Source organism: Gymnoscopelus braueri (assembly GCF_963280865.1).
Source record: "Gymnoscopelus braueri genome assembly, chromosome: 7".
Lineage (NCBI taxonomy): Eukaryota > Metazoa > Chordata > Actinopteri > Myctophiformes > Myctophidae > Gymnoscopelus > Gymnoscopelus braueri.
The window spans coordinates 30,175,113-30,200,077 of NC_137608.1; the positions used below are offsets into that span (position 1 = coordinate 30,175,113).

General features: G+C 40.6%; 1 protein-coding gene across 2 annotated transcripts in view; it reads left to right on the forward strand.

The window, feature by feature from the left end:
* Positions 1 to 24,790, forward strand: part of hip1rb (huntingtin interacting protein 1 related b) — a 39,759-nt gene extending 14,969 nt beyond the window's left edge. The window contains exons 2-32 of one of the 2 annotated variants that reach the window (XM_080434056.1): positions 2,989 to 3,052; positions 3,769 to 3,911; positions 4,460 to 4,516; positions 4,680 to 4,760; positions 4,892 to 4,968; positions 5,351 to 5,412; positions 6,093 to 6,233; positions 6,401 to 6,458; positions 7,248 to 7,323; positions 7,609 to 7,785; positions 8,051 to 8,115; positions 8,513 to 8,585; positions 9,099 to 9,282; positions 9,366 to 9,454; positions 9,563 to 9,679; positions 9,777 to 9,878; positions 10,156 to 10,350; positions 12,650 to 12,797; positions 13,543 to 13,629; positions 13,736 to 13,843; positions 14,076 to 14,212; positions 14,379 to 14,489; positions 14,586 to 14,644; positions 15,801 to 15,831; positions 16,216 to 16,278; positions 16,426 to 16,526; positions 16,790 to 16,895; positions 22,549 to 22,672; positions 22,766 to 22,827; positions 23,130 to 23,363; positions 23,639 to 24,790. In XM_080434056.1, coding sequence (XP_080290182.1) covers positions 2,989 to 3,052; positions 3,769 to 3,911; positions 4,460 to 4,516; positions 4,680 to 4,760; positions 4,892 to 4,968; positions 5,351 to 5,412; positions 6,093 to 6,233; positions 6,401 to 6,458; positions 7,248 to 7,323; positions 7,609 to 7,785; positions 8,051 to 8,115; positions 8,513 to 8,585; positions 9,099 to 9,282; positions 9,366 to 9,454; positions 9,563 to 9,679; positions 9,777 to 9,878; positions 10,156 to 10,350; positions 12,650 to 12,797; positions 13,543 to 13,629; positions 13,736 to 13,843; positions 14,076 to 14,212; positions 14,379 to 14,489; positions 14,586 to 14,644; positions 15,801 to 15,831; positions 16,216 to 16,278; positions 16,426 to 16,526; positions 16,790 to 16,895; positions 22,549 to 22,672; positions 22,766 to 22,827; positions 23,130 to 23,363; positions 23,639 to 23,647 — 3,141 coding nt within the window. In that variant the 3' untranslated portion in view covers positions 23,648 to 24,790. The remainder of the gene's footprint in view (positions 1 to 2,988; positions 3,053 to 3,768; positions 3,912 to 4,459; positions 4,517 to 4,679; positions 4,761 to 4,891; positions 4,969 to 5,350; positions 5,413 to 6,092; positions 6,234 to 6,400; positions 6,459 to 7,247; positions 7,324 to 7,608; positions 7,786 to 8,050; positions 8,116 to 8,512; positions 8,586 to 9,098; positions 9,283 to 9,365; positions 9,455 to 9,562; positions 9,680 to 9,776; positions 9,879 to 10,155; positions 10,351 to 12,649; positions 12,798 to 13,542; positions 13,630 to 13,735; positions 13,844 to 14,075; positions 14,213 to 14,378; positions 14,490 to 14,585; positions 14,645 to 15,800; positions 15,832 to 16,215; positions 16,279 to 16,425; positions 16,527 to 16,789; positions 16,896 to 22,548; positions 22,673 to 22,765; positions 22,828 to 23,129; positions 23,364 to 23,638) is intronic. The other variant, XM_080434057.1, reaches the window with a different exon arrangement.
* Positions 24,791 to 24,965: the final 175 nt, after the last annotated feature.

The following is a 24,965-nucleotide window of genomic DNA, read 5'->3' on the forward strand; positions in this document are numbered from 1 at the left end:
ATCATCAACCATGTGCCATTTGAGTGGGAAAATGTAAAATATCTGCTGGATGTTGTTTTCTCAGCTTGTTGGTCATCACCTTTTGCCCTTCTATGGCTGTTATGATTCATTACTTTCTTCATTATTATTAGAGGCGCCTCTAAATGGGTAGAATAGGCTATAGTATTTTTACCGTAGTTTTGTTCTTGTTATTGCTTGACATTTCTGACGGTGTATACCTGATGCTCTTGTCATGTGGTTTGAAGTTGTTCTGTGATTACAGTGGCTCTATATACTATACAAAGTCTGTGACCTGGTAAACAAATAATATTTGTTTGTTTACCAGACAAAATCTGTAACCCATAGGGTATATTTGAGCTCTGTATGCAATTATTGTGAGTTTATAGGCTAAGGCGTTTTTCTCTTGGGGTTTTATTGTGCATTGTACTATGCATTACAGAATATGTCACAGTATCACTTATGTTTTTATACTGTTGTGCTGAACATTTGCATTGTGATATTATCGTTTGATAAATTGACTGGCCAGTAGACGGATGATGTGCCCACGAGATCCTTATCTCATGGTGGTGAAAGTACTCTGATGACATACACTGATGTTGGCCACAGGCTGAAACGCATACTCTTGTCAACCCATCATTCACAAGACAGTGTTTAACAACATCATCTATGACATATCTATGCTGCATGACTCCATATTTGGGCAAGGTTTCAGCCCGATCCAACCATCATTGACTTACACTCTAAAATGTAAGTTACAAAAAAATAAAAATAATACAATGCATATTTGATGCGTGGAGGTACTTCCTTAGCTCACTGACAGTGTGCTGTGCAGTCGTGCACAAGAAATTTGATGCTGATCAGTGCAGCGGTTTGCGAGCCTCGGACACAGACAGACAGACTACTCTCAGACCCATTTCTAGATGGCTCACCTCCTCCAGAGCGAAGTCATAAAAACGATGTTGGTCATATTTTGGAACAAAGTGTTCGCTTTTCAGATTTCATGACCACAATGTCCTCATCTAGTCGGCACACTGGGTTTCGTGTGCACGTCATATGTTGTGGCCACGCCCACGATACAGCTAACGCAACCATGGCAGGTCATCTCATGATCTCACACCTCAGTTGAAAAGTATATTATTATTTATGAATACTAACGCAGGAAACCCCATACACATATTACTCCTTACAGGTTAAACAGGCTAAGAGTGATTTGCATATTGATCCAGGTCAGTGGCTGGTGCCTAAGCACTGTGAAATGTTTTTATAGACCAACTTAAATCCACTCTGCTGCTAGACTCTCATCTCCTGTCTCTTATGGCCTTGGTATGTGAGCATGGCTATCTGTATTTTCAAAGTCAGGGATTACATCATTTGTATGGTGTTGATAGAATTGGGGTGACCATGACAACCAGACTGTAATGTAAGCAGACATGGCCGATGTTGAATCAGATATTGGTCTGGGTCTATGCTTGTTGTTATTCATCTAGAGGTCTTGTGCTGTGGTGGACACATGCCCACTAGTTCTGTAATCCAGCCTCTCTGTCTCCCTCTCTCCCTCTCTCCCTTCCTCCTTCCATTAATATACACTTGTTTTACCTGCTGGACCAGGTGCCAGAGGGACCAGCAGTAGAGCTCTGTGTCCCATGGTATGGGTGACATGGAGTCTCTTTTCCTTTTCAGTTTCCTTATCGGCTGAATAAAGCAGCCAGATGTAATCTATCAATGCCCACTCCCACCCTGTCTGCCACCGACAACACCACCCACAAACTGAAAGATCATATACGTTCTCTCTTTTTTTAAGTTAGGTTATATTCAACAGTCCTATTCCAATAAATGTATAGTTCAAGGCACTGGTGCTGTTTTAGGAACGTGGGAGCAAGGGGAATGTGCATGTCATGTTTTGTCATACTTTTAGCTCCGTGAGTCCTTTAGTCTGTGTATGCTCAACACGTAGTCTTGGCAAGGTTATGCTTGGAATGCTGTTAACAACATGCCTCATCTCTTCAGAGATAGGGACACACCCAAACAAACAAACAAACAGGAGTACAGCAGCAATCTCATCCTACCTTACTTACGGTGTACTGACTGATGTATATGTAAAAGTGTGTTAATGTACAGGTTCATGTGAAAAATGCAGGACAGAGGTTTTTCCTTGGCCTCTAGGGAGTGTGCATGCAAAGTTTCATGTTGATCGGACCATTTATAGGTTAAAATGTGACTGGGCCTGTTATAGCGCCACCATGAGGCCGATTTGAAAAATCTAGGGTGGCATTTCATCCTTGGCCTAGTGGGAATGTCCGTGCAAAGTTTCACGGCAATCAGACTCCTGTCTTTACTATAACTTTCTAACAATTTATGTGTGGCTGTACTCTAGCTTCCCCTGTAATTATGTGTACATAATATGATGCAAACCTAAACGCAAACCCAGGGATTGCCATGTCTACTGCAAGCACTACAGTTGATAATAATGTGAGGGTGGAGACTTAAAGTGTCACATGCTTGAGGAAAACACCCTGCCCCTCCTGCTGTAGAGTCATCAGACTAAGTGTACACACAAGCGTGCGGGTCAAACAGAGGTGTTGTCTTTTAAAAGTCAAACATGGCTATAGACACACTGATAGTCTGATAGCTCAACCAATTGGGGCACTGACCACATGCTCCGTGTGAGTTGCAAGGACTTCAGTTCAAATCTGACTCCCACCTTGTCTTGTATGCCTCCTTCTGCCTTCGGTTTCCTGTCTCTCTGCGGTTTCCTGTCTCTGCGTAAAGCAATAAATGCCCAAAACAAAAAACATAGCTAAGCACCAGATTAGGTGCAGATTTGAGAAGAAAGGCTGATTAGCCATTTCCTGGTACTTGAGCTCTCTGTTTAACTGGATAAAGTAACAAGGCATATACAGCTATCTGGGTCCAAAACATTTTGTATATTTTGTACTTTTTTCTCTGAATTAACTTGCTTCTTCCCTTCTCCTCTCTCTTCCTCTGTAGCTAAGCAGCATCAGCAAAGCCATCAACGCTAGTGAGACACCTGTGAAGGAGAAGCATGCACGCCGTATCCTTTTGAGGAAGCCTACAAGCCCTAAACTAATCATCACCTAGCCTCGATCTCCAGGCTTTTATTGCTTAGTTTTGCTAAAAAATAAAAGCCTGGCCCAACCATAGCCTGTACTGGGTATGAGGAAGTGTTTAATTTCCCAACCAACCAGAGTGCAGTGGGCGTCGCTCGTAATGTTGTGTTAACGGGGCGGGGGTTGACGGACAGATCGGTGAACCAATGGGATCAGCCGCAATCTCTCGCCGGCTCTATACACCCGCCCCTCTATACACGAAATCAGGAGCGTTGGGGCAGACTAATCATCACCTAGTCCATTTTGTTTATAAAAGTACCTTGTTTTAAACTGCCCTTTTACATTTGAGTGGTTAGATGTCTTGTTAGCCCAAATTGTTATGAACATTTGTTTTATTACATCTTTTATATATCATTGGTTTTTCTTTACCTTTTTAAAGACGGTGACCGAGCAAAGACGGTGCCCAGATAACTCACTGTCTAAGTAGTGAAATTTAGGCGGACACACCCCCGACGCAATAGCGCCCCACATTTTAGACTGCGCCATATATCGTCAGTCTTTTAGCCAGGATATAGTGGAGGGTGTACAGGGCTTTTTCCAGTGTAATATAATGCAGCTACGTGCTAGTGAGGCAGATTCTAGAATAAGAACAGTGAGCTCTCCTGTGCGGCACTTGTCCTTTCCTTTACAATGACCACAGGAATCATCCTGGGGACACACCGGGAGAAGGGAGCTTACACCTTCTGGTCCTACGCCTTAGGCCTTCCCTTGAACAGCAGTTCCATCCTCAGCTGGAAGTTTTGCCATGTGTTGCACAAAGTCCTGCGGGATGGCCACCATAACGTAAGCGGTGAACCTTCTAACCCGTTCTGTCTACCAGGTCTTGACTATTCCAGCCAAATATATTGTCATGTTATTGTTATTGTTATGTCCAAAACCCACAGACAAACTTTACCACTCTCAACCTGATGTCCCTATTTTGGGCATGTCATTATGCGTGAAAATGTTCAACAATGTTCTGCATTTTAAACATAGTTCAAAATGTTTTAAAAATAGTGGATCGTCTATTTTCGCTACTTTTGTGTAACACCGTCATAGGAGTATAAGGGCATTAATAAAAAAAAATGCAAAGATTAAAAAATCGGCGTTGATGATGATTCAGTTATGGGGCATTCTGAATGGTCCAAAGTGTACCACCTCTCACAACATCCTCGTTTTGAATGAATCTCAATATTGACATATCCTAGTTCTTGGTACTGTGTTTTTTTCTATGCGTCTTAATTACTAACATCGGATGGAATTAAGGAAAGGATTGAGTTGTATTGGATTATTCTAATGGTGTTATTATGAAATTAATTTACACAATCTTATTTTTTTTGTTGCCCTAACAGAGTCTACAAGACTGCATGAGACATCACAGTACTCTGGTTGAGATCGGATCACTATGGGTGAGTCTGTGTTCTAGAGTTCTTTCTTTTTCTTTTTTTCACTCGCTCGTAAAGAGTTGGTTTGAGATAATTTGGGGCAGATCAAATTGGTAGAGACATATGAGAGATTCTTCCTGCTATTGAGATAAAACTCAACTTGTTCGTTGTCTCATCTGGTTTCCAGGGGAACCTCCATGACAAATATGGACAGCTGGTCGCTCTGTCCACCAAACTCCTCTGTACAAAGATGGAATTCCATGTGAAGGTAAGCGCACCCAGTGCCGTGTCGGTGGCCTGCATGGTTTGTTACCAAGATGCATTTAATACTTGATATGATGAACTTGAATCATTTCATATGAATAGAAATCATGATACCAAAAACGTACTTCATTGCAGCATCCAGAAATACGACCCAGCTTGGAGACGACAGACGAGGTCTTGGAGCGCACTGCGGGGAGTGACATCAATAATGTGTGAGTCTCTGTCTTTCTCTACCCATGAAACCCTCCCAACACCTGACATGCTTTTGAACAATAGTTTACACGTTTTACATTAACCCCATTCCAGCCATCATTCACTGTGCTATGAGGGTTTCTTATAAAATGTAATTGTGTTCCGACTTTTGGTTTCCTGCTTCAAATTATCATGAAAAAAAAAAATTTATACACTGTAATTCAGCAATAAAGTCTCAGCAAAACTATTATCCCACTACATAATTTTACTCCCAAGTCCTGTTTGTAAAATAAAGAAGACCACCAGCTCCACTGTTCTTCTCATTTAGCAAGAACCCATCAGGCGTTGTGTTTGAGCGGAGCACTTCTCTGACTAACAAGGGTATCAACTTCTCTCCTGCAGGTTCCAGCTCACAGTGGAGGTATTTGATTACCTGGACACAGAGCTGAGGCTGGCAGAGACAGGTAAAAGGCCCTGCACCTAACTTACCTCCGCCCCTCCACTCTACCTATCCAAGGATGGGTAATCTGAGCCACATGGCCTGCTGACATTATCTATTTATGTACCAAAGCCAAGGGCCAGTCAAAGGAAGGTTTATTGTGAGCGCTTGCTTGTCCTTCTGAAGGAAATATTTTCTCATATAGTAGTTGTCATTTATAACTGACCAGGGACTCAAATGACCAACATGGTTTTAACCAATATTCTCACGTTGATTTGGCATACATTTGTATTCACCAAAAAGGAAATGCCTGTAATTAGAGGGCATTAAGTTGGTTCCCTTTGATTTGGCAGTAATGGAGTGATCCTCCCTGCCCCAGAGGATTTAGGCACAAGATCCCATTCTTAACAGCCATAAACAAACCTTACAACTGAAGTATAAACGACTTTTGCCTGCCCTTTTTACTGACTGGGCATGCTGTGCTCTGGAAGTAGACTCTCCTATTTATTCCTTCACTTATAATGCACACCCTTGTGGCATAGTAGCGCTGTTTTATACAGCCACTTGGAGTGGATGATTCATTACCTCAGTACAACATTTTGGTCCAGAGGGACTTTGACCAAAGCAGACAGTATCTTGCCAGTTCTTGACTATGTAGATACTTATGTGTATGTACTGTATGTGTGTGTGTTATGTTTTTCACAGTGATCCGACAGCTGAACACGTCTATTGCCATCTCCACCCTCTCATCAGGCCAGTGTCGCCTGGCCCCTCTTATCCAGGTCATTCAGGACTGTAGCCACCTCTATCACTTCACTGTCAAGCTGCTGTTTAAGCTGCACGCCTGTAAGACCACCTTCTACTTACTGTACAAGAGTCTGTATATATTTTTATTATATTACTCAAGAAAGGCTTGGTGATGGTATAATTCATTATACTGATTCATATAATACTGAAGATATTCCATGTCTCATAGTGTCAACAGATAATTGAATGCCATGTTTCGCATTTAGGTCTCCCCGCCGACACTTTGCAAGGACACCGTGATCGTTTCCATGACCAGTTTCACAGGTACATTTTCCAAGGCCTTAGGCTACAAGCGAATGAGGGCAGGCACCTCAAAAGGGAGAGAGTCATTATACCATAGGGAAGCTGCAACATAATCCTGCCTCACCCTGTCACTGCATCACTGCATCACTCCAATGCAAATGCTCGCTTTACGGCTGCCCATCCCCCACTGTTTGTAGTGTCATTGGGCGTCATTGTCACAGTCACAGACATTATTTCAGTGACAGCATGCAATAAATCCATATGCAAAGACGTGACCACAGAAATAGTAGTGTGTTGTGTTCTTTATTAAATACCAATTTTACTGTACATCTCCACTGTAAGATTTATATTAGGCAAATCAGCCATCCCAGGAGGGAGATAAAGGCTAAAGTTATACAATATACACAGTATAAAGAACCATTTAAAATGTATATGGGAAACCAATAAATAATCATCCTTTACGTAAACCTTTGTTAAGTATGAGTACAATTAAATACAATAAGTATAGTGACATGTTATATAACAGTAGGTAAGTTTTTTAATATGTTACTGTAACAACATGAACCATAATGTCCATATACATTTGGCGAAAATATATCTACAGGCTCACAACGCATCGTTACACGTAGTGAGCTTGTAGATTGGCTATTTCCAGCAAAGATATTTGATAAAGAGGGAAAAAAGGAGGAGACTTAGTATAAACTCCTTGGGATCCCGGTCTACAAAATATATATAGAAAATGACTGTGATATCAACATATGATATATGAATAATTGGTCATTGCTTTTTTTCCCCCTCATGATCCCACAGCCTTAAGAGCTTCTTCAATAAAGCTAGAGACATGCTGTTCTTCAAGAGGCTCATCCAGATCCCAAAGCTGCCTGATGTAAGAGCATGGGTGATGGGAAGGGGTGGCATGACCCAATGCAGGAATACAGCCTTTATCTTAGATTCCCACGGTCTTACCATAAGCTCTGTATCACAGCTGGTAGATCGAATGGATCTACCAAGGATAAATAAACCTTGCATATCCAAAACGGCAGCATATGAATAATTACCAAAATGGCTTTTGGTATTTCTAAACAAACTTCATAGCACTTAAATTAGAGTTACCACAGCAGTATCCTGTTGTGGTTCTGATCGATATGTTCTTTTGCATCTGTCCTCCCAGTCCCCTCCTAACTTCTTGCATGCGGCCTCACTGGCCAAGCATGTGAAGCCTGTGGTGGTCATCCCTGATGAAGATGAACCAGAACAGCAGGATGACGACGATGATGACCCCGAGCCTCTGATCGAGGTCAGCGATGTCATGACATCCAGCGTGCAGGTGCAACCGCAGGTACAGATGGTAGGTCGTACGCACATGCACGCATGTGCACGTACACACACACACACACACACACACACACACACACACACACACACACACACACACACACACACACACACACACACACACACACACACACACACACACACACACACACACACACACACACACACACACACACACACACACACACACACACACACACCCCACACACACACACACACAGTGATTGCATGCAGTTGCATTTCTGTGTGCTTTATTTTTATTTGTTTTGCTCTCCTAGGAGACTTTTGACATCTTTGATCAGACTTTTGGAGTTGGACCCCCCAATGGTGGCTTTGATGATAGGTGAGACAATTTGCTGTCCCTCTGCATCTGGGCTTCATATTGCCTGCAGCCATTTTAGTTGCCTTTTATTCTTGGACGGCAATTAATGAATTTTTTTTTAATGTATATATTATTATTATATATCTGACTGTATATACATCCTCAAACATTTTATGTATTTTTGGTATTTGTTTTTGATGCGTTATATTTAGCCAAATAGATGGCAGAACCCTGTATGGATTATGTTAATATCACATTATGTTAATATCACATACTATTCTTGTGCCTTGTATATTTACCTTTTTAGATTATACTTCATGATGTATTTATTTTTCTATTCTGTAATGTAGCAGCAATTTGTGGGAAGCTAGCACAAATATTTTGACCCACTCTTTATACCTGTCAAATGGTCCTACAGGGATCTACAGATTGAGAACCTCAAGCGGGACTTGGAGCAGTTGAGATCAGAAGTGGAGAGGGTCAAAGCAGAGGTATGCCATAGATCAGAGACTGAGTCCTAATAACTCAAGTCTGTTGTTTAGATTTCAGCCTTGTTGTCTTGGTCACAGAATTATGACAATGGAGGACATTATTAATGTGCAAGTGTTTAAGGATATTTTGGTTATATGATGGGAGGATGCAAATAGTGGCTTTGACATGTGGAATGTAGCAAGTAGTCTTAGAATGGGAAATGACGAGGACGCCCTAGTGTAACTATGTCCCACATATTGAATGTGATTACAGCAGTCTTTTGTTGTGTGTCCTCTCTTTTCTGCCCTTTATATATCCTCTGACGGTGTTGTATCAACGTAGGCATTAGAAATTCCAGAAGAAATAATCTTTCAAAAAGAAAAAGGGAAGCAATGTCTATCCTATAATGAGAGGGAACTTGGGGGTGTCAGGACAATACCAATACAATCCAAATGAAATTAGCATGGATTGGATAATCACTGTACTGCAGGTTACCTTTGGTAGGCTAATGATTTCCCTCATCTCCCCTTCAGGCTCAGCGCTACATCACCCAGCTCAAATCTCAGATTAACAGCCTGGAGGCGGAGCTAGAAGAACAGCGGGCGCAGAAACAGCGTGCCCTGGTGGAAAATGAGCAGCTCCGCATGGAACTGGAGGCTACGCGTCGTCGCAACGCAGAACACGAGAGCCTGCAAACCACTTTCAGCGAAGCAGACAGTGAGACAGCCACTTAACAGTCACACACACACTCTCGCACACGGGATGTTCCAAACGCTAACATTGGCATCTTCCCTCTGCAGAAAGAGCCCAGGCCACTGAGCAGCGTTACAATAAGCTGAAGGAGAAACACACAGAGCTGGTGTCCAGTCACGCAGAATTACTCAGGAAGGTACAGACCACTAATCAATCCAGACCCATGAATTAATTCAGATGTCAACACCTCGCTGTGTAATTTGTGTGTGGGAGGTAATGGTTGAGTGCGTTAATGTTCTGACAGAGTGCAGACACTGTAAAGATGCTGTCAGCGACACAGCAGACCCAGGAAGAGGTGGCGAGGACCAAGCAGCAGCTGTCCTTTGAGGTGGATCGGATCAAACAGGAATCTGACATGAAGGTTGGTCGTGTGTGATTTTTGCATTTGCCTCTCAACCCTATAGCTTGAAAATGTGTGGTCTCCGGATGACACTGTATTGTTTGTGTCTTCATGATAGCTGGAGGAGCAGAAATTTGAGATGGAGAAACTGAGGCGGGAGCTAGAGGAGAGACTGGCAGAAGTGATTCGCATCAAGGCAACCCTGCAGAGCAACGAGAAGGTGTGTGTGTTTAGATATGGGTGATTTAAGGTTTGTCAAGGTAACTCCCACCTGTAATTCAGTATAAAGCAAAAACAGCACCACACCTTTAAAAACTTCTAATTATTGTACCAGGCAAAATTTTGAAATTGCAGGAGTGTCATTCTGTGGTTCTGGACTTTGAGTCCTTTGACACCTTTTTGCTTCTTCAAGAGGCTAACAAATCTCCTGGTCAGCCTTCTGGTCTGGCTTTCCTGTATTTCCCATTCCTCATCTGCCCTCTGTCCTTTTGTCTCAGACCGGGGAGCAGATGAACAGTTCAGTGACTGCTCTGCAGGCAGAGAAAGAGCGTCTGATGCGCTCTGTGAGCGAGAAGATGGCGGAGCTGTCGACACTGCGTCAGGCTGCGCAAGTGCAGCAGTCATCACTTCAGCAAGAGAGAGAAAGGAGCAGTAAGGAGCTGGGAGAGCTGAATGGCAAACTGCAGGAGAAGGTCAGTCAGGACAAAACGGAACAGCTGGGTATTGTGAACCACAGTCATGTTTTCCATCCACTACACTTTTCTGGGTTGACTTCAGCAGCGTTGTCTATACCGAAACACTTTGACAGTATGATCCTAGATTTGTGTCTCTACTCTTCAGGCATAAATAAATGTGCATGAATTATTTATGGGAGAAAAGAAAGAAATGCCCCTACAAATGCACATGAAACAAAGTATAGGATTAAAGGAACAGACTCATTTACATATACAGATTTGTAAATCTCCCACCTTGACCCACTTGCATTCTGTAATCAATGCAAATATAGATACAGTAGGTCAGGACACAAGCATGCTTTGTTTAAGATAAACTGAGCTCCCGACCGCATGGTGCAATACATGAGATGCAGCAATGCTTGAATTGGACGATGCCGGTAACAGTTGGCGGAGCTAAAGGATTGCTCAATATTTTGTCAATCCGTTAGGCCTGCAGTATGTCATCTTTCACTCTTCCATATGGCAATAAATATTTATTTCTAATAAACCATTTTGTGAGAAAAAGCCAACTTTTTTTGTGGAACAAAGATGCTTTTTTTGTCTCCGCCAGGTCGAAGGCATGGCCAAGGCTATGTTTTGCACCCTGTCGGTCCATCCGTCCGTGCGTGTGTGTGTATGTCTGTCTTTGAACAGCTAATCTCTGGCACCGTTGGCCCGATTGCGAAACTGTGCACACACACTCCCTGGATGCCAAAGCCACCAGGAGGCTGATTTTTGCTAAACATTTTTTTTTATATTACTCCTACAGATTTTGTGTAAACATCACGCAAATCGGTACACAGTATTTCTATAGTCATGTGATCAACACAGATCTGTCGGATTTTTCATAATCCATCCTGATTGGTATCTAAAGTTTGCAGAAGTGGCTTGTTTTGAACAAAATGCCTCAAATCATAAACGCAGCATCCGATTGCTGTGAAACTTTGCACGCACATTCCCACTAGACCAAGGAACACATGCCACCCTTTTTACCCCTCAACATTGTCCTGTTATAGCGCCACCAGGAGGCTGATTTTTTCTCCTAAAAGGTGATTTAGAAAAAAAAAGATCTTACAGATTTTGTTCAATCATCACACAAATTGGTACACAATTATCTCTATAGTCATGTGATCAAGGCCGATTTTTCATATTCCATTCCGAAATTTATTCCATATTTCGAACATTGCCTTCATATACAAACCCATTGTAACTTCCAACTTCCAAAACCCATTGTAACTTCCAACGTCCTCTGGTGACTGATATTGTCCTTCTAATCTAATACGTGAGGAGACCGTGTTTTTTTAATTACTTTTTTCAATTTATTTTTACAAATTAAAAATGTAATCGAAAAAACACGGGCCCCTCACATATTAGGAGGGCAGGATGAGTCACCAGAACTAAGGACGGGTGTTTTTGATGAATCTAACATGTTAAAAATGGAGTTTGAAGTTACAATGGGTTTGTATAGGAAGGGGGCGAGTCTGATAAAATGAATATCAAATATCTAAATACTGAATCAAGCAACTTAAAAACTGTCTGGGGGGCTCACAAAGTAGACTGAGTAGACGATAAAATGATCAAAACATTTTTTGAAAGTGAAATATCCCTTTAATATATAACGTCTGCCACAGGAAGTCTAATTTCCATTATTCCATTTGTGGCCAACTTGGCACTTCTGCGTCGACTTAGTTTGGAACACTGACCTATATAAGGGCTTGGACACAGTGAACGTAAATATGCAGTCATAATTAAATTAATTCAAGATGTTAGAGATATGCTTAGGATTATTGCTTACATATTCTGATGTATAGTACCGACAAAAATACCGATAAAAGCATAACGGAAGCAACTACTGGTCCATTCATTTACTCCCCACTTATTCTGCAGTGATGCTTTTTGGTCTGGTGTTGATGTATCCAGCTGACAGTTTGATCCAATGAAATATACATTTTGTCAAGGCAGCCGGTACCGCCTTAAATACAAAGCAACTCTCCAAGATTAATCTAGATTCATCCGTAATTGGCAGTATGCAAGTAAAGGTACTCGGTTAGAATGAATCAAAAGAACCAATCATAGCATAAGGATGTCAGGATGTACTACTGTATGTCTCATACTGTAAAAAACTCTATAGGAACGTGTCATAAAGACGGCACAGGTTGCATCAGATCTATTGGAAAGCTCATGTGTATCTCTGTAAATATTTTGTTCTCAACCTTTGTACCATGTCTCTGTCCTGTGTCTGATTTGTGTGTGTTTGTTTGTCTGTGTATCTGTATAGATGAGTCGCGAAGAGCAGCTGAAGCAGAAGCTGCTGGAGGAACAGTTTGCTTTGTTACAGGGTACAATTTCAGAGGCTGAGAACATCATCCAAGATGCTGTAGCCAAGCTAGACGACCCCCTCCATATACGCTGTACCAGCTCCCCAGGTTGGACACCTAACAATTACACTACCATTGACTCTGTTCATAATCATTAGAAAGTACTTACAGAGCAATATAATAAACGATAAAACAGTCCGTAGTGTTTTTGCAGTTAATGATTTAGACCAGGAAAACAGTAGAAGGACTACAAAAGTGTGCACCGCGGAGCGCAGATCTCCGGCAGAATGCAAAATGGCCGAAAAGATAGTCGAACACAAAAAAGCGGGGTCCATATGGGGAGATCCCAGGATCCCTGGGGGTACATATTTGATTGTATGACCTACAGTTAAAGAGTTATAGGCCAAAACATGAAGTGGCCACTTTGAAAATGTTGTGGCTGAAGTTCTTCCATAGCCTGATGGGATTGTGCGCAAATTTTCACACCGATCCGTCAAGCAATGCCGGAGATTAGCTGTTCACAGATGGACAGACACACAGAGGGACAGGGGGAAAACACAATCTCTGGCCTGTGGCTGTCTGGCCTCACGGAGATGAAAATGGTATATGGAGTGAGAATAGATGTGGATAATTCTATTAAATATAGTGTATACAGATAAGACATTAAGTATGAGTTAGAAGATGAAACGATCTAAACTCCTGCAATTGTTCTAAAGCCAAGCAGTTTGGATGGCTTTGGTGTTCATCCTAAACTTTGGAATGCATGATACTGTATTATAGAAATAGCCTTTTTTGTACTGAAGACATAATTCCTTCATGGCTTTTCTTTTTTCACTCTCACTTGTAAACACAGATTACCTCATTAGTCGGGCAGAGGCCACATTGGGCTCCATTGACAAAGTGCAAAAGGGGCATGCAGACTTTCTTCAAAACATGGGGGGTAAGTGTATACATAGAGCTTATATTACGGACCAAATAGCAGTTGTCTAAGGTTGTGATTGTGACACATTCCCCCTTTGTTTCCCTCTCTGTGTTCTTGCCACCAGATGCTGGAGGACTGCTTAGGGGTCTGACCCAGTTCTCCCACTTAGCTGCTGATACAATCATCAATGGCAGTGCCACTGCACACATGGCGCCCACTGATCATGCAGATCGTAAGTAATATCTCTCACAGCTTTCAATTAGTGATGCCAATGGATAACTGAACACACACACACTCATTATATATGATTATACTCTGTGTACTGTATACCTGTGATGTATATATTGTATATGTGTGGGAAAATGTTTTCATTTAGAATGTATTCCAAATGGCATGGTAGACCAAAGGTTGTGTTCATATTATGAAGACTGTAGCTGATAATTGTTCATCTACACCACCTGCAGGACTGACTGAGAACTGCAGAGGATGTGCCACTCAGACGCTGGAGTTCTTAAAAGAACTAAAAGCAAAGGCCACACTCCAGAGTGCAGACCCAGCCTCCATTCGCATAATTGTCCAAAAGATCCTTCACTTGGGCCAGGTAGGAGACTGGGGCTGAGGAGGCAAACTTTCCCGCAAACAGAATTTACCAGAAATGTCAACATTTGGTTTCATTCTGCTTTGAGTTTTCTCTCCCCAGGAATTAGGTTAAATATAATTTTCTTGATGAAGAATTCTCTCATCCTTTTTTTAATTCTATTATCTAGGAACTGCGGCCAAAGGGCATGGATGTGCGACAGGATGAGCTAGGAGACATGGTGGATAAGGAGATGTCGGCAACATCAGCAGCTATCGAGGAAGCAGTCCGTAGAATTGATGTAAGTGTTATAACGAGTGTCGTAAAGTACCCAGTCCTATAATGTTATATGGTATATCCGGTGTATCTGATGATTCCTGTGTGGTTCTTTGTCCAGGAAATGATGAATCAGGCACGAAAGGACACGTCAGGGATTAAACTGGAGGTCAATGAGAGGTCGGTTCTTTATAGATCTACATTGAATGGCCAATGTGACGCTATTCAATGGTTAATTATCAATGCAAATGTGTGACAATTCAAATGGGTGAACTGAAAAATGGATCGCAATACTCTTTTTAAACATTGATTATGCAGAGTACCTAATCGAGTTTTGATCTCAGTACTACTACTGTTAGAGATGTTTCTGATCTGTTGGAGCGGCATGTCTGCCCGTGGAGTCCCGTATTCGGCTCAAACCATGCTGTTTTTCTTTTGGGACGGTTCTTACGGCGAGACCAAGTTTAGTGTGGAAGGGTCTAATGGAAATGGCAGTTGTAACAGATTGCTGTAATGACCAGGTAGCAATCACTGGTGTTGCCAAAAAGACAAAAATGAAGGTTACACAGTATGAACTGATCTCGTGACTTAAAACTGAAACCTAATGCCTGAGGTTTCGATACGTTACACCTTCATACGACAGAGTATACTTTAACCATAACATGAACCATTCTTTAATTTGAATAGAAAAGATATAAAATACAGTATTTTCTAGTTTTTGTCAGAGAAATTGTTTAACCTTTTTTTTTAGTCATCATGTGTCTGGAATCTCCTTTTGTGTAATAATCGTTGGCACTCGGGTGGCACAGTGGTAAAGTGCCTTCCCACCACCGCGGAGGTTGTAGGTTCGAATCCACAGTGGAGCATTCGGCTTTACAGAGCTTCTATACGAACACAATTGGCCCATGTTCGGGGGAGGAAGCCGGGCGGGGAGGGTCATATTTGTCACTGCACGTAGTCCTGCGGGCTGGGGAGGCACATGTCAGTAGGGAGTGTTGGGTGGGAAGAGTAGGACAAAGGCTCTACGTCCTCCCGGTGGGGGCTCCTCACTGGCAAGTGGGTCAGTGGGACACAACAGCAGTGACAACACGCAAATGTGTGTGGGGAGGAATTCATTGGCATAACATAATAATCATGTGAATACCCATTATCGTGAATCGTGAGTGTAGTGAATCATTGCATAACTACTATTTGGGTTATTGGCTATTATTGGCTTTGTTGTAATACTCTCTAATCTTTCTTGTTTCTCTACACACAATATACTGTTCTGTAATGCATTTTGACACAATATGAAGGTTTGTTTTTAAACTGCATTACGTTTTCCTCTACGTTACAGAATCCTCAACAGTTGCACGGACCTGATGAAGGTAGGTTGTTTAGCATACAGTTATAGGCCTATATACTGTACTGTATGCATAAAAGGAATTTCCTCTTTAAAGGAGTAGTTCACACAAAAACATCAATTACACACCACATGAAGCCTTGAATTCATGGAGATTGTTATGTTTTTGTCGCATTCCTGAGCCAATAATTTGATGACCGGCGGAGGAGACTCAATGGAGTCTCTTTGAGACTCCGCTGGTCATCAACAAATTATTGGCTCAGGAATGCAACAAAAACATCTCCATGAATTCAAGGCTTCATGGGGTGTGTAATTGATAGAAAATAAGTCATTTTTTGGGTGAACTACTCCTTTTAATGAACATGCTTTTTATTTTTTCCCTAATATATTGCAATCCTTTGTTCCTCAGGCCATCCACATGCTGGTCCTGGCATCTACAGACCTGCAGAAGGAGATTGTTGAGGGTAGTAGGGTGAGTTCACACTGTTCTAATGTTGTTTTCAAAGCCAGCAGTTCACACTAGATTGTGTGATCAGATCTCTTCTTCTTGACAAATTCATATTGGATATCTCTGCTATAGGGCTCCACAGTAACTTAACTTTTGTAACCACTTTTCCAGGGGGCAGCCACCATGAAAGAATTCTACGCCAGGAATTCTCGTTGGACAGAGGGACTCATCTCTGCCTCCAAGGCTGTGGGATGGGGAGCCACACAGATGGTGTAAGTTCTGAACCATAGGCTCTTTTAATATGTTCAGTAATCAGAGTGTAGAAGTAATATACTGTATTTATAACCGCCTGGCTATGAACCTTGGTATTTTGCGAGGGAAACCAAACATACCGGTATCCCATTCCCCCAAAGGGGAATCCCCCTGGCAAAGTGAGATATTAGGCTTCTGGGCTACTGAATGGGCTACTCTGCTACATATTTCACAGTGCACTAACAGAATGAAGTGACTTGATTTCTCTGCCTGCTCCACACAGAGAATCTGCTGACAAGGTGGTGCTGCACACTGGAAAATATGAGGAGCTGATCGTCTGCTCTCATGAGATAGCTGCCAGCACAGCACAACTAGTCGCTGCCTCTAAGGTAAGTGCATGGGCTCTGCTTAAAGGACAACTTTGTTTTTTTACAACCAAGGTTTATGTTTTAGATTGTATTTAAAGTAAATAAAAGATGAAAGATGTTAAAGTTAAAGAATTTACTGCTTTCCATAGTTTTAGCAATTTTCGCGATCTTTTTTTACAGTGGGCGGGGGCATTCTGTCCGGTGGCTAAATGTCTTTTTTTACACAATAACCTGGCGTTTTCTTTATTATTATTTACAGTAGCTCTTCTAGCCCCCAATAACTCACATCTGGCCATCAAAGACCACAGGACCTTTTTTATTGTGTAAAAAGGGCATATTTAGCCACCGGACAGAATGCCCCCGCCCACTGTAAAGAATATCGCTGTTGGAATTTAATTTCACCTCATGACCCACACAAAGTACAGATACTTGTAGCACGGAGACAATAAGGAAAAAACCAAACTCAGACAGGCAGCCATTGGGTGTAATGAAACAATTGATTGTATTCAGATCAGAGAGACATTAGAAGGTTACAGTATCTCACAGGTGTCCGCAGCATCGGTCGCGTCTCTCCGCAGTGTAACAGAGCAAGCACGAGCTTTTAACATTGTCCAGTAACATAAACATATGACATCATAGGATGTGACATCGATGAGGTTCCGGGTGAAGGTGGACGTCTCGGATTGGATGAGAGCGATGGTTACGTCGTCGTCTGATGATGGTAGATTATGATTGTGTGACAGTTTATCTCTGGACAACAGCGTCCCGATGTCTGGGTCAAACACGTTTGACATCTGACTGCTCTGACCTGCCACTGGTCAGTGGAGATTTGGTGACACTAAGGGAGACAGCTGTAGAAGAGAAGAGAACACCCAGATACCGTGTTCCCAAAACAAGATTGCCGCAGAGAAAGCCTGCTTGCGTTTGACCTTGGCTTGCAGACACAGAGACTAAGAGTACAGAGTACTTTTACCATGACAAAGTACAGGCCCATATGAGACCATAATTAATAGGACATTTTAAGGTTAAGGGACCCTAGACACATTATGATAATTCAGATAAGAGACCAAAATGACTCTATCAATCCTACATCTTATCATGATTTGGATAGGGTCAAAGGTCAAGCTGATCAGGTCTCACCTTGTGACATTATTCAAAATCAAATCAGACAGGTAAAGATTTAAAGGACTTAAAGGCAAAAATAAATGGTTAGTTGGATAACATACACATTTATACTTCTTCAAGAGGACTGTATAATTTATTTATTCAACTAGGAAAGGACTGTATAATTTATTAATTTATTCAAATAAGAAGCAAAACAGGGTTTATAGTTCATGAATTTCCAAGACACTCCACACGTGTTCCAAGTTTTCCCTTTGCAACTTTGCAAATAACTTTATTATAATTCAAAAAAATCTCAGCTAATGTCACCGTCCCAAGCAAATCTTTTCAACATGTTTGGTTTAACTAAGACAGACAATTTTAGCACAGTTTAATGGCATGGCAGCAGAGAGATTGTAGGGAGGGACAACTCACCAGTCTGTAAGTTTTCATATTGAAATCTGACAAGAGACCTACGTCTCGGGTCATTGATTGTTTCTGTACACGTTCAGAAATAGAAAAGTTACCTTCCTCCTTGTGGAGCTGCAGTCCTTGTGCTTTATCAAGATACAAGTATTTAAAATGGAACGGGACACTTCTGTACTATGTAAATTTGTACATCACTTTACACTTTATTTGGGGAAAAAACTTACGTGATATCATCTTAAAACTCAAGAAATACTTCCTGATTGCATGTAGGCATGTGGCATCAAACATCTGTCTATCCAAGACATAAGTTGAAATCTGTAAGACAGAATGGAAATCAAATTTACTGTTGGGCATGACAGTAGCCTACAGTTGACTGTAGTATGAAACATAGTTTAAAACAGGTTTAGAACCAGATATAAAATTAAAGTTTAGCCCTGTATGTACAATTGTATGTACAATTAGCAGGTATTGTGACCTTATAGTTGTCCAGGAATTTGGATTTATGGGGTGGTTTACATTCTCGTTCTAAAATGAAACACAAAATGAAAAAGAAACACAAAACACAGCAATTAAACATTAAATCAAATCATATTTAAATCAAATATTAATCAAACTCCCCTCTATTTGACACCCATATATCTACAATATATTGTGTGTCAGATGATTTGTTGATGAGAAAGGGGATGAAAAAAAATAATAATAAAAAAATTAAAATTAAAATTAAAAAGTTATAATTAAAACTTTTAAAATATAACAATGAAAAATAAGGAATAAACATCTTTGTTCTGAAGAGTATATTGAAATGAGATAAGTACAGAAAAATAGCAAATCTGCAAGCTTACAAAAAAAAATCTTAAGTTAAAATGATAAAATATTTTCAAAACTTTTTAAAATAAATCAAAAATGACTTGATAATAAACTTAATATTATAGTTAATGTTTCCCAATATTGATATGGAACAAATTGAATCTTATTGTGGGTTAATTTAACTGATCTATGTTTTAAATGGACTTCAATAGTGACTGAGCTACAGGATTAGGTTGCCATAGAAACGTGTCTAACATACCACTAACACTTCCTGCTGAAGGAATTATGGGAAATGGAGTCTCAGACCAGAGGGAATTATGGGAAATTGAGTTTTAAGAGACCAGAAGGATTTATGGGAAATTGAGTTTTAAGAGACCAGAAGGAATTATGGGAAATGGAGTTTTAAGAGACCAGAGTGACTTTGTTCTAACTGACTGGAGAATGACAAAAAATGTTTGACTAAAATGGTTAGAACTAGGGAGACAGACACACGCATTCATTCACGCATGCATATCACTCATACATAGATAGCAGGGAGAAAAAGATAAACAGATAAACTTTCATTCCTTAGCTCCCTCGCTCGCCCGGACACACACACCGCGTACGACAGCTTGCTGACCCATAGAGAGAGAGAGAGAGAGAGATAGAGAGAGAAACCGTTCATTACTACACACAGACAGACATACAAACATACCGAACATAGATATCTTCCAGCAACAAACTAATTTTGGAATGAAAAAGATTTTAACCTGATTGGTTTACTTATTATTTTAAATTATATTCAAAAATATATTTTAAATAAACTAAAACTTATTTTTAAGGCAAATATAATTATACTGATGGTTCAAGGAATTTAGAACAGAGTTAAAATATATATATTTTAAACTTTTAAAACAAGCCTTCATAGTTATAGTGTGTGAATGTATTCTTCTGTGGGCATAGCCTTGTTATGATACCAGCTCGGAACAAGAGAATGTAAACAGATAAGACATGGGAGAAGTGAGAGGCTGTAGGGAAGAGGGATTTACAAGTTATTGTTAAAGCTCAATATATTAAATGGATGGATGATTTAACTACAGTGGTCAAAATAAAACAAACATATGAGACAAAACAAAAAAAATGTACTGACACAATGTACTAAAGTTTCAAGGGTGACAACCTAGCAATTGTCGTCTGGGTCGAACATGTTAGTAATGTTCGGTATGCAGCTGGCTGGTAATATTTCGTACTAAGAGGGATGGTAAGGGTGGTACTGACATTGAAAACACAGATCTGCATACATGGTATTACCTGTAGCAAGCAGGTAAATGTAGCCAGGGGGAGAGCAACACTGGAATACTCTCTTATGGGTTGATATGAGACCCGTTGTGACATTAACCCACATATAGCTTATGTCTGACTGGGTTAATCTTAGGTCAAATATCAGTATAGAAGGAAAATTAGTACATTATGACAATTGTAAGGATATATTCATGCAGGCACACAGACAAACCCCCTACATCTGATAGTCAAACATCAGTGTACGGGGTGTCTCCGGTGGTCTCATAAACATATACAGAGACAAAGACAAACTATATAATGACCCAGGTAGATAAGAGAATTTATGAGACATTCAGGAATGTCCTCCCAGGAATATAAGGTGATAAAACATTTTTACTTGACTCACTCCCTAGCGGAGTTGTGTTAAACAGTAATTTACAAACAGGCTGATAATTATGAGACAAATGGTTCGGTAAAGACAATAAAGAAAAAGGTATACTCATCAGATCAAGGCAGGGATAAGTTACAGGTCCCAATCACTGGACCATGGTACAATAAAAATAAAAATATATACTCATCAAATCTGATGTTGGTTCAGGGATCCCGACCCCGATGGCTGGACCATGTGGAATTTGAGACATGTCGAGGGTCCAGTCCAAAGGTCCAGCGATCGCGTCCAGGTCCAAAACAAAATAAATTGTGATACTGTTCAAAGTTAACCTTCATCTGAATAGAAGTGATAAGTCGTTACACCCAAGGCCGGTTCGTTTGATACGTATTAAAATATGGTCTGCCGGGGAAAGAGAGTCTGATAATAGCTCAGTTCCCCCCCCGTACACCATATTTCAAACATATCCAGCTCGATAAGGACCAATTGTTGGAATTTAATTTCACCTCATGACCCACACAAAGTACAGATACTTGTAGCACGGAGACAATAAGGAAAAAACCAAACTCAGACAGGCAGCCATTGGGTGTAATGAAACAATTGATTGTATTCAGATCAGAGAGACATTAGAAGGTTACAGTATCTCACAGGTGTCCGCAGCATCGGTCGCGTCTCTCCGCAGTGTAACAGAGCAAGCACGAGCTTTTAACATTGTCCAGTAACATAAACATATGACATCATAGGATGTGACATCGATGAGGTTCCGGGTGAAGGTGGACGTCTCGGATTGGATGAGAGCGATGGTTACGTCGTCGTCTGATGATGGTAGATTATGATTGTGTGACAGTTTATCTCTGGACAACAGCGTCCCGATGTCTGGGTCAAACACGTTTGACATCTGACTGCTCTGACCTGCCACTGGTCAGTGGAGATTTGGTGACACTAAGGGAGACAGCTGTAGAAGAGAAGAGAACACCCAGATACCGTGTTCCCAAAACAAGATTGCCGCAGAGAAAGCCTGCTTGCGTTTGACCTTGGCTTGCAGACACAGAGACTAAGAGTACAGAGTACTTTTACCATGACAAAGTACAGGCCCATATGAGACCATAATTAATAGGACATTTTAAGGTTAAGGGACCCTAGACACATTATGATAATTCAGATAAGAGACCAAAATGACTCTATCAATCGCGAAAATTGCTAAAACTATAGAAAGCAGTAAATATATTTACTTTAATTACAAGCTAAAATATAAACCTTGGTTGTAAATAAACAAAGTTGTCCTTTAACATTGTTTGTAGGAAATGCAGTGAATGCCACCGGCATTTTTTTTAAACGATTTTGGTAGCATTATCCAGAGGAGACATGTGTGGTGTTCAAACTGAAAATCTCATTCCCGATTTTCCCTGATCACGAGACATGGAGGGGACAAAGAAAAACATTGCTTCCATTTTTGTGATCATATTGGAGAGTTATCCAAAAAGTTTGACATTTTCATGTTATAACAAAATTATATATTATAATAAAGTTGAAAATAGAATGCAGAGCATGCTTCCAAATGTGACTCCCTGCCCCCCCCCCCTCCCCCAGATATAATGCATGCATATATGTTCTTCTGTGGATCTGCTTCTTGCCCTTTATCTAAATGACATGTCGTCATACAGTATATGCCCTCTAATCTGTCTGCAGGTAAAGGCAGGCCGCGACAGTAAGAAGCTGACCACTCTCCAGCAGGCTTCTCGCCGTGTGAATGAGATGGCAGCCAATGTAGTGGCCTCCACCAGGACGGGCCAGGACCACCTAGAAGAAAAGGGTGGGTTTGACTAGATCTATGTGGAAGACCATGGTTGGCTGTAAGGAGTTAATAGGCTATGCAACTTTTTTTATGTGTAATTTTCATCTGCAGAAACAATGGACTTTTCTGGCATGTCTCTGATCAAGTTGAGGAAAGAGGAGATGGAGTCACAGGCAAGTACTGTTTTCACAGACTTTAGTTTACAGTCTCCATTCACGACATGCAGTATTATGCAGATTCTGTGGTAAAATATTTGATTAATTTGGATAAAGATTAGACAAGTTGTCAAGTGTGTAATGAAGGGTAGAGGGTGGCCTCACAGTATAGCACTCTATTGTGCCACAATTTACTTTGTCAAATTATATTCAGGGATCTACTAAAACATACTGTAGGCACAGCATGTATTTAACACAAACACAGTTTGGACACATAATTGCTGATTCATTTCCTGCCCCATTGTGTATTTGCTCCACAGGTTAAAGTGCTGGAATTGGAAACTCATTTGGGGAATGAACGTCTACGTCTGGGAGAGTTGAGGAAGAAACATTATGAGATAGCGGGTGTTGTTCCAATGGCCGAGATCTCAGAAGGGAATGGCCTGACTCCCTCACCAGCTAATGCTGACCCTTCCTCACCTAAATCCAGTAAACCTGCCACCATGAGGAAACCTGTCTTGGCCCAGAAACCCTCTATACCACCCAAAAACTTGGTAAGACCCATGAAGAGACGGCTCTATTTTCTTACACATTCATTTTGTTTAAAAAAAAAATCAGGAAGTAATTGAAAAAATAATAATTTGATCATTTACATGCTTTGAAACTGTAGCATCTATATTGTTTTTATTGTTTTTGTTAGTATGTTTTGTATTTCCCCATCTTAAAAGTGCATTACACATTATTACAAAGTTATTATTCATTTTGATTCACAAGTTAATTTGTTCATATGCTGTAAGTCAAGTTTTTAATTGTTCTCTTCTCTGTATAGTTCAAGTAATTAGCCTGAATAGAGGAGGAGACTTCACTGGTGGACAATTGGATTGATCTGAGAAGGACCGCCTTTGTGTCAACACAAGGGCCTCTTTAAGCTGCACCCTGACAATCCTGTGTCTCTACTTTCCCTTTCTCCTTGTTTTCTGTTTTGCCAAAATGGAACTCTGCATAACTTTTGACCCTTGATGCCTATGAGCAACTGCTGTATGTACTGTTGTTGTTTTTGTTTTTTTTTAATTATGCTGTAACTTGTGCCACCATGGCACCTTATTTTAGTACATGGCATAAAGAAAATGCACAATTGTTTCTTAAAGTGCAAACACCAGTTTATCACTGTGGTATTAGACTGCTAGTGCTACTGCTACTGCTTTTAGAATAAGGATATTGATTATACGTTACATTTACAATGGCAGCATATCATGGACTTCAATATCAAATATCAAATATTGAAATATTTTTTGACACTATGTGGAGGCCTCATTATGGAGTGTCACATTTTTTTCTCAATGCACATGTATGCTGTTTATGTTGTGGGGGGGGGGGTGGCGAAGGAAACTGGAAGCATGCCATGCAAGTCCAGGTTGTTGCAATAGTTTTAGATGCCTCTGGTTTTGCCTACATGAAAGATGACATTCCTCTACGCACATGTACAAAAATAGCTTTCATTCTCTACAGTACATTGTTGTCCCTTTATCCCTTGAAATGCACTGTACTCATAGCTTAATATTTTTTATCTGTAATGAAGCACAGTCCATGAAGGTGTCCACACATCAGTTATACTGTAATTTATATAAAGTCACTTTATGAAAAAGGAATGTTCCTCTGAATGAAAGAAAAATGGGATTATGTAAACGCGTATGGATAGTTATAATGAAGGCATAGTTATCTCCTAGGCTTGAAAATAAAAAGCAGGATTAGTGTATGTACTGTACACCACACCACATTATGAAGGTGGTGAACTCCTTTTGCATCTGGGAGCTTTTCTTAAAGGGTCATAAATGCATCTTTTTATGTTCTGTCCTTTCCTCTATGAAACATGTCTTTATACTCTCAGATCTATTAATATATTTTAGTAAAGGTTATGGTGGTTTCTCCTTGTAAGAAGTTTAAATGTCAAATAAACAAAATAAACATGTTTATCATTATGGTTCAGTCTGTTCATTCTGTTGGTACATATCACTGATTACAGCAATAGGAGTTTTCTATTGTAGACTTAATTTAGACACAGTAACTCAGGCAAACTACCCTAAAAAAAACATTATTTGCGATGTACATTGAACACCTGATAAAGTTAAGCCATTCCCCGTTTTCCAGACCACAAC